The following is a 10,174-nucleotide window of genomic DNA, read 5'->3' on the forward strand; positions in this document are numbered from 1 at the left end:
TGATTCCGTTGAAGTTGTGCATAAATGTGACCTAAAATAGGAAAATTAATCTTAAATCTCAGTTTGCATGGCCTCTGGTTAAATAACTAAGAATAGCATTTGAATCTTTGTAGGCTGTTAGGACTTAGTCAGTACAAAGATTAATTGATATTTGTTGTCAAATTTGAGAGTTGTTTTTGTGAATATCCACGTGAGCACATTGGCTTATCTTTACAGCGAAAGCTAACTTAAATTTGCAGGTTGAAGCAGTGTTTGTTTGGAATGCAAGTGTTGAATTTAATTCTCTTTTTTTATTTATTTCTAGATTCTCTGTAAAAAGCTGATAGTTGGCACCTAATGCTTATTATAAACCTTTCTTTGATTATTTTTTTTTTTACTTCAACAGTGTTTTCCATGGTTTATGTATTTAAATAAAATCTGTCTAAAGTCAGTGGTGTTCACGAGGGTTAAGCATCTACATAATTGGTTTCTCTTTAAAAACAAGCGGAATAATTATTTTTGTAATGAATTTCCTTATTTTCAAGTTTGTTTTGTTTCTTCCTTGTTTACTGTTTTGGAACTGATACTGGAGGAAGTTTCTCTCGGCCTTATCTCTGATCTCATCTACAGTTTTACAAAGCAGTTTTTTCCAGAATTTCAGGGGCATAAAACTGAAGAGTGTAATCTGTTTCTAACTTGTCTTTCTAGGCAGCATGAATCAAAATCAACGACTTGATGCTATGTCTAAATTGAAGCAATTCCACTGTAGAGTTCTGATTTCCACAGACTTGGTGAGTTAGTGTTTTATAGCATGAGTATTGTGCATAAAGTTACTTCAGAGAATTAGGTTTGACTTGGAATTGAATAGAACATAAATGTACTGGTAAAGCATGGGACTTTAGCACTGTGTGTGACTTATTTTCACTATGAAACTTAGAAATTGTCCCCTATGCCTCATCAGGTTCAAAAATAGTTTTTAATTAACTGTTGCTTTGCAGAAGCTTTTAGAAATTTCAGAGCAGCAGAACTGTTTATTTTGGATAGGACCTATGGGAAGAAATAGTTTTTCTCTAGTACAGTATGCTCACAATGGTAACATCACAAACAACTTCAAGTAGAGCAGTGGTTATGTTTGAGGCACTCAAATTGTTGTGGTTGATGTATTTCTCTCTTTGGTTGATCGTTTGAAGTCCTGTCATGAAAAGATTACAGCATGCTGTCAGGTTGAATTTTTTGATGGGGGAAAAAACCATGCTTGCTTGTATCTGATACATAGAAGGCATAAGCAAAATGGTCCCCAGTTTTCTTGGTCCCAATGCGATAGGCCTATTTTACATGTAATACTGTGAACTGACTTGAAAATTGTAACAACTTTCAGTTGATACAATACACTATAAAGCACCTACATTATGAGCAGTTACCCTCAAATGTATTGTATTTATTTAAAGATCAACTCAGCATATTCAATTATCTATTTCCTTCTCTCCTTGTTTTCCTAAGACATCTCGTGGAATTGATGCTGAAAAAGTGAATCTGGTTATCAACCTGGATGTACCCGGAGACTGGGAAACGTACATGCATCGTATTGGCAGAGCTGGGCGCTTTGGTAAAAACTGTCATGTGGGTTTCTTGGGCTTGCACTAACTTCACTGGCTCTGGTTTGGTAATTACACTTCCTGTTGTGTATCACAGGAACTTTAGGCTTATCTGTGACATACTGCTGCCGCGGAGAGGAAGAAAACACAATGATGAAAATTGCTCAGAAATGTAATCTTCAGCTTCTTCCTCTACCAGGTACACTGTCCTATGAATGCAACTTTTTTTGTTGGTTGTTTACTGATTATTCAAAGCTTCAGACAAGTCCACAGGGAACTGACGTGTATCTTCTCTGCTGAAGTTGTACTACTTTTGATACAGGTTTTTCATACTCTGTGCTAATCACTACTTGTGTAACTGCTGCAGTTGTGCGAAGCAATAGAAAATAAACTTCATGCATGCCTATGGATAGGGAGAGGAATTCTGCATCCAGCTGTTGCGTAAGCAACTATATAACTACTTGGATTTCCAGAAATCTATTATTAAGCTTTTCTCAGGCTGTAAGATACAGTAGGAGAAGGAAGGAATAATTGAAACAACAGAAGATTTGCTACCGTTGCCTTGCCAGAAGCCGTTCTGCTAGAAACGTAGCATTCGCTGCCTTGCATAAGTTCTAACTTTTTATCTGGTTAAGTAGGATATGAAAATAAGATGAGAAGTAGTGCAGTGCCGTTTGTCTTGATCAACTTTTTGAGGCCTTCCATGAAGAAAATGTTCTGGCTATGTCAGCTCTTGCAAGAATTGAAGGGGTCGGTTTGTAGCCCTAACTTAATGTGTCTTAACATCTTTTCTGCGATTTTGCAAAGCTTTACGTCGGTACTCATTTGAGTTCTAGAGGGAGGGATGCACTTAATTGAGTGCCTGCTTGTTTCCCTTTTGTGCAGAGCCTATACCCCCTGGAATGATGGATCAATTTGAAGATGGGGAGGTAGAAGTCAAACCTGTTACACATACGGGTGCTTCAGTGAATTCTGACACTGTGTGTCTTGGACCAGAGGAACCAGTATTGCAGCCTGTCCAAAATAGTTTTTCAGAGGTACCACAGCCTCTTTCTAATCTTCCGGGTGATAAGTCTGCTGTAGAAAGGCCAAAAAAGACTCTGAAGCAAAAGCAGATAAAGTGCACAAATTCTGCAAATACAGAAAAAGGTAGCAGAAACCCCCAAACTTCTAGTTGCCACACAGAACAGAGGAATCAAGTCAAAACTGTCTCCAGAATGGATGGACAACATAATGCTCAGCCTCCAGATGAGGAGGCCTTAAAAAAAAATCTTCCCAGAATTCCATGCTTGTCTTCTTTCAAAAACCAACAGAACAATCCCTGGAACTTCTCACAGTTTGTTGATGACTATGAGTATTTCATTAAAGAAGGGTTGGAGAGAGAGGTTGAAATTTTAAGAAGCTATTCAGGCCCAGGAGAACAGTGTGAGCTCCCCAGAAATGGTGGTGTAGAGTGGAAAGAGGTAGAACATACTACAGAGACAGTAGCAAATGGTGTTGTGTCTGGTGACAGTGATGGTTCGTACAGTTCCAGGGCTTCCTCTGATAGTAGGGAAAAGAACTCGTGCTTTGAAGCACTTTCAGATACACAGAAGAATGCTGTTCCCACAACGCGCCAGGGTTGTGCAGGCTTCTATTCTACACCAGAGAAGCCTCAGGAGCTATCACAAGTCCCAAAGAAAAATCAGGTGAAAAAGGAAGTTCTGAAACAAAATGCTAAACAAAAGAAAAGCCATTACTATCAATTCCCTAGTCCTTCCATGAGAAAAACTGAAGACGGCTGCTCCTGCAGCTCTTGGGATGATGGTGTTCCATATGAGGCTTGGAGTTACAAAAACTACTGGAAATCTTACTATCAAGCATGGCAAAACTACTATGCTGCAGTGTCTCACTACAGGAAAAGTTACAGACAGTTTAACTGGATGAATGCCTATCATGTCAACTCGGTCTACCTTCAGGAGCTGCTGAAAAGTGGTGATTGATGTAATCGCACTGCTGTCCGGGATGGGCTGGTTGGTACAGTGAATGGACATCGTCTGTGGAAAAACTGCTAGTCTACAAGTACACTGATAAATATATACAGACTTTACTAAAGACTGAAGAAAAATGTCTTTTTTCATGTGAGCTGTATCTAGGTAAAATTTTTTTTACATGCATTCTGGTGATGGTGTTACAACAAGTTGCTAATAAAAGGAAATAAAAGAACGCTGGATGTTCAGTTGCAAGCTTTACGATCCAAAGTAAACAAAGGAAGCTAAAAGGCAGCCACTTACATGTAAGAAATCTCAGTAAGGAGAAAATATAAACCAACCCCGGGTTTATTTGCTTGACTTAAGTCTTCCATGTGACTTCAGGCTGAGGATGGGTTCACTGTAAGGCTACATAGTCTATAGTTTGAGATATTCCATTTTCTGCAATTCTATTAAACACTGGGCACTGATTATATACCAGTTAAGTGGCAGAGTGAAACCTGCATCTCCATGCCTGTATTGCTAATTTAAATCCAGTTAATTAACATTGTATAAATAACACTTCTATAGCTAGGTATATGGCAAAGCTGTGCAGTAGAGGATGGTCTAATTACATTGAAAATGTGCAGCAGTCATAATTGGTCTGTCCCTCTGGGTGCAGCACTATCAGACTTGCCACACTTACAGGAAAGCTTTAATTAGAAATGAAATTACCTATTAGTACTAAAAGTAATTGGTGGTTCCTGTTTGGGTTGTACTGCTTTGTATGCAGCTGTCCTGAAGCAGGGAAGGAGGAGAGGCTTGGCTGCCTTGGGGTGCTGCCCCTAGGTTGACTCCACACCGATTTTGAAACTTCATCCTCTAGCTTTAATATGTGTAGGATTGTAGAGGCAGATTTCTTCATCTGGTTTCTTTGATTTCTCAAAGTTCATCAGAGCAGATGTAGTCTTGCTTTCCTTCCCTGCCCTGCTTTTCTCGAGCAGTGCAGGGCTGGGATTTCCTTAGTAAAAGCACTGCTTCCTACCTACCGCGAACTGTGCTTCCAAGGAGAGCTACTGCTTTAATTTGGTGAAATGGATGTCTTCAGGGATGTTTGATTGCCCACCTTCAGCAAGTTTCAAATTCAATACAGTATGTTTTCACTCTGCAGACTTAAATCACTCGCTGCCTGAGCATTCTTACTGTTCTTGCAAAATTCCCTGTGCAAATCCTGTGGTGTCCCTGGCAGCACTTCCCACCTTTGTGTGGAGTGGGGGGTCTAAACTTTATACCGCACAATTCAGACTCTCTTTGCTGTGCAGGAGAATTGTAAGATTGATTTAGCTCATGAGCGGCACAGACATTTCGGTGAGGTTGGGAAGCCCGGAGGCTGTCCTGCGCTGGGGCGGTGGTGGCCTCTAGTGGGTGTCAGCCTTTACTGCAAGAGAGAGAAGTGGTCTGCCAGCTCTTCTGTTCCACTGCAATTCGGTGGGTGTCAGAGGTCACAGAATAAGTAATTTTAGTTTCTGCTTAAAGAATTTTGAAAATTTTAAATAATGCCTCTACATGACACTTTCTGATACGGTTAAGATGAGATCAGCTCTAGTTGTTTGGTGGTGGAAACAAGCTGACCCTATCTGCAATTTGGTAGCAGAAACAAGCTGACCATACCTGCGATATGGAATACGAGACTTCGGCCTAAACGGAATTGTGAAGATGAGACTGCCTTTTAAAAGAAAGGCATGAGATGTGCTCTTTAAATATAGTAAATATCTTGTTAGGAGAAGTATTTTTCTTCCTGTACTTTTTTTTCCTGCCTTACTCCCTTTGTGTCACAATAAATTACCCCAGGGAGGGGGCTCTCCTCGATTTTGTCTGCGTAGTTGGAAGAAGCCAAAATGATAAGATTTTGTTTCCAAGATGAATTTTTTTGCAACTCTTAATGTTCAAAAGGAGGATACTGTAAGAGATGCGCTTAGGTATCTGTGTTATTGCTTTCCTTTAACATTGTAGTTATCTTGCTGTTTTCATTAATGGTTGCTTAAGTAAGAGTTACTAGTACTTAAATGCAACTGAAGTGGCTTAAGCCAACACCCAAAAGAACCTCCCAGAATTTTGTTAGAAGAAATCTACAGCATCATCTTGATATTTGTGGCACATACTCTGTTTAATCCAGATTGGATACATCAGGTACAGCAGTGGCACAAGACTCAATACTGTAAATGATATACAAGTTTCAACATATGCACTACAATTCCAAAAGAAGACAACAGGAAACTTGGTTCTTCTAGAAAGTTGTTCTCAAATGAAGCTACCTGCAGTTGTATACAGTACATTTTGTATCTGTCCTCTGATGTTTGTAAGCAAAGCCCATTTATAGTACGAAAATAGAAAATAATAAGGTTGAGAGCTTCTTATAACATAAAACTTCTAAAGAAAACACCATTGCATTGGAATGCCTTACTGATTTATCAAAAATATACCATCACACGCATTTTGTAAGATACTTCATTGGTCCGAGGAGCCAGTGAGAGCTCCCAGTCATAGTTGCAACAGAAGGGAGAAGAGCATTCGCTATGGTGGTTAACTTCTCCCCCAGACAGCTGTGTGACTTCTGTGACTAGCACTAGTTTAAATCAAAGTGAAAAGAAACACGTGCACACGTATACACACAAAGTAACAGATTATTGACTGAGAACAAAACTCAAGAAGGAATTTTCACGAGCTCTTTGTCACCTGGTCTTTTGACTGTTCCACCTGAAGTTTTTCTGGCACAGTTGTTGCGCTCTGAACATTAAGTAGCAGTACTCTCGTACGCTCTCTCAAGAGTTCTCTGTGGTAGTTTGTAAGTGTTCATGAATTGAGCTTCACTTATTGAAAGAGGAGGTATTAAATTCTATATAGCTTGTATAATTGGCAAAGAGAGGTGAAATGACTTCTTCGAGGTCACTTAGTGATTCATCAAGACAATCAGGAGTAGAACACAGGTTCCTGATGCTAAGTCTCTTAGCTCTAATCGGTGTGCACGCTACCTTCTGGTTGCTCTTAAAGTTTTAGAAACATAAAACTGTTATGAAGAGTGTTTATGGCATAGTTAAATGTGAAGCCTAAAAACTTGAGCTTTAAAGTCATATCTCTAGTGCAGTTGCTTAAAGTGTTGGAGAAAAATAAGTGATTTTTTTTTAAAATCAAGATATATTTGATTGGTAAATTATGAGGAAAAAGTATATTTTTCACCTAACTTTAAAATCAGAGTAAAGTCATCAGTTCAACGCTGCTGATGTTCACAAGCCATTCATGAATGCTGACTTTTTAAACTCTGCTATAGTTGACATAGAGAAGATATTACAGGATCCAAGGGATGTTGCAACCCATAAATTAAATGTGATTTTTAATTTACTGAATTTGCTTTATAACACACGTAAGATACAACATGTTTACAACCTCTTTACTTAAAGCAGCAAAATATTTGAAGAAACATTACTTTCTTTAGCTGATATTAATCTGATTTTTGTGTGCACACCTTAAGCTGTCCAAACTAGAATGATAAATGCTGGTTTGCAGTACGAGTATATTATCAACTTGCAGGTTAAACGAGTAGCATTGACTCAAATTTAGTATTTCTAGCCAACTGTAATGAAGGATGTATTTTGAATTACCGATTAACTTTATTCCACACTAAAGCCATGTGTATTACTTAATTTACTTTTTCCTCAGTTCAGTTTTAACAATGATAATTATTGGACAGACATACATAGTCTCTGGGATAAGAATTTGCTTTAGAAAGTTTTATATTCCTCTTATGCTTGTAGGTAGCTAACTTATAATGTGGAAAGGAGAATAATTTAACATGGTGCAAAGGAGTATAATGGCAGCAAGAGAGAAAAAAATAAGGAAAGAATTACGGCTGAACAGCAAGGGAAAAATCCTTGACATTGAGATCTATTAGTCTGAAATAAGCTCTCCAGGGAAGCGGCGGGAGTCCTTTCCTTGGAGAATTTTAAATCTAATCTAGAGAAAGCAATGCAATATATTGCAGTGAAGGATCCTGTGCTAGTGGAGGATGGATTATGTTTTTTAATTCCTTAATTTTTATGTACCAAGATGCGTTATCTGTGGCCTCTTCTTTATGGGTGCACTTAAGATTTTTAAGGAAAAGGAAAGTAAAAGGTGGATTTTAGAAAGAGTAGATCGAAGTCAAAGCCTAGATGTGAAAGGTATTTCTCATCATTCTTTGCCAATTGGGTGTGATTGCGTCTATTAGCAGCCCAATGCCAGGTGAGAAGAGAATCTATTAATAGAATATGCTGAAAATCTGTGAAAATATTTTTCCCTCAGAAAAGGCTTTGGAAAGGAAACAAAATGCTCAGAGAAAGGTGTTGCTCCTTTGATATTTTTAATATTGCTTTATGAAAGACTGAAAAAACAATCCCCTTCCACTTGCTTTTTGTACAAACAATCTGTTTTCATCTTTTTTTTAATGAACTTTTCTAAAACTATAAAAAGTCATAAGGGATTGGGGGAGAGGGGAAGGCCTTTGAGATGAACTGCCAACATACTGTTGATGCTTTGTTGAGCTGTTTTGCTAATCAGGCTGTTCTGTACCACCTGCCTCTCAGAAAGCTGTCAGGACTTAGAACCTACCTACGTTTTTGGATGCTTCTCCTCCCGGAGGTAGCCCACACCTGAGGAACCCACCTTCCGTATGCGCCAGGAATGAGCGGGACTGCAGGGGTATGTGCTGGTTTTTGTATCCCCGTCAGTGATGTGTGTGACCCTGGGGAGAGGGAGAGGGATGCTGGTAAGACAAGGCGGTGCTGGGGACCGCTGGAGAGAATGGTCCAAATCCTTCAGTTAAAGGTCTGGCCCAGTAATTTTCAGGAGTGACTTGGCCTTATCTCGGCAATGGTTTATAAGTTGCTATTTAAAGATGATAAAGAGCCTTACAGTTTAGTAAAGCTAATTGCCTCCCTCTGTTGAAGGAATGAGTGGCTGTAGTGCAGTTCCCATGCTCGTCTGTGCAAATGCTTTCCCTTCATCCCTGTGTTTCATTTGATGTGATGTTGTGCCCTACCAACTGCCGGTACGATGGTGATGGATTCTTGTCTTTGCTGTTTCAATGAACGCACAGCGCGCTCCTAATGAGGATGTAGCTGTGTTGGGCAATCCAGGGAGGTTTTGTACAAGCACGTTTTCAAGTGCTTTCGGAAGCATTACTCAGTCTACTTAAAATCAGTGTAGAAAGGGAGCTAATGCCTCCATTAAATATATTTTTAGCCCAGTTCCTCTAGGCTCAGACTTCCTTCATTTTGTCTGTCTTTATCCTCTTGAAAGTCTGAGCTGATGTACTGGCTGCGTGGGGCAGCACCTGCTAAGTTAATGGTAGAAGAGGCAAGCCTCGGATTTTTGAGCAAGGATAACAATGATTCCTCTTCTGTGGGAGAGAACAAAGGCCATAGCTCTCTTGACAATCTGAGCCCAAGCAGCCAGCCAGAAACCCCAAGGATTGGCTTTCCTCCTTACTTTTTTTTTTTTCCTCTTAAAAACGTTATTTTTTTTTTCAAAAGGATTTTGATTGATAGCAATTAAATGCACCAATAGTGCTTTAGACAAGGGCTGCCTTGGTTGCTATTTACAGAGAAAGAAATGGGTGCAGAGAGATGAAGTGGCTTGTTTACCACTCCACAGTAAATCAGAAATAAGAAAGGCAGTACCGAGAATCCATGCGGAGTCCCTGACTCTTTGTAATGGTTTACTCCTGCGCAGTGGAAGGAACGCTGTACCCTGTCAGCACGGTGGCATTTAACCCTCATTCTTGCCAGGGTAAATGAGGTTGCAAGGTGGTAAGTGGTGGAGAGGAAGGCCTCTGGTCTACAAGGTTGAGGGCGTTCAGATGGGGAGCAGATGATGACAAATAATGAAATTAAAGCAAAGGAAAGATTAAATTAATACATCAAGAAAAACTCAATAATGATAAGATTAACTGCAGTATAACCTCCTACAGGAAGCAGCAAAGGCAAAGCGTTTTAATCATTTAAAACAGGACTAAACATAGTTTTGGGTAACATATTATAGCACTGGAATAAATGACTATAAGCTGGTGCAGCTACTGAAGGCTTAGCCATAGCCCTACGGTTCCTAGAATGTTGTAGGTTTCTAAGGAGGGTATTGAGTTAATGCATCAGCCGTCTGGGTCTGCTCTATAGACTAATAGGTTAGGAGCGCTAACAAAGCGGATTGCTAGCTCGTATGTTTAAGTCAGCATGTAGGTCTGTTTATCTATCTATACATGTATATGTCTGTATTTATTTATATGTGTATGCGTGTATATGTGTATATAAATCTTACATCAGAATAGGTTATGATAGATGTTAAAAAGAAAAGTCATCCCTTTGCGGAATCAGCCTCAAACATGCTCTTTTAACTCTAATGTTGGTAAAATCACTGTTCCGAAACAGGACACTTGAAATGTTTCCTTATTTTCTACAAGCTGTTGGGGGCTAGGTGCATCGCCAGTCATGGGTGTGCATTGGGCCTGGAAGGGGCGTTTGTGCATGACCACAATAATTAGCCAAACAGTGTATGACAAGAGAAAAGGTGGGCGATGTTGTTCCTCACTCTGCCCTTCACAGATCCCCCCTGTTATGAAAG

General features: G+C 39.5%; 1 protein-coding gene across 1 annotated transcript in view; it reads left to right on the top strand.

Annotated features, from left to right (window-relative positions):
• The window catches only part of DDX20 (DEAD (Asp-Glu-Ala-Asp) box polypeptide 20), a 16,724-nt gene extending 13,168 nt beyond the window's left edge, over nucleotides 1-3,556 (top strand). Inside the window, 5 exon segments of the mRNA XM_009888467.1 lie at nucleotides 643-770; nucleotides 1,480-1,585; nucleotides 1,672-1,773; nucleotides 2,460-2,946; nucleotides 3,472-3,556. Coding sequence (XP_009886769.1) covers nucleotides 643-770; nucleotides 1,480-1,585; nucleotides 1,672-1,773; nucleotides 2,460-2,946; nucleotides 3,472-3,556 — 908 coding nt within the window.
• Nucleotides 3,557-10,174: the final 6,618 nt, after the last annotated feature.

This window comes from Charadrius vociferus, unplaced genomic scaffold (genome assembly GCF_000708025.1).
Source record: "Charadrius vociferus isolate BGI_N301 unplaced genomic scaffold, ASM70802v2 scaffold1077, whole genome shotgun sequence".
Classification (NCBI taxonomy): Eukaryota; Metazoa; Chordata; class Aves; order Charadriiformes; family Charadriidae; genus Charadrius; species Charadrius vociferus.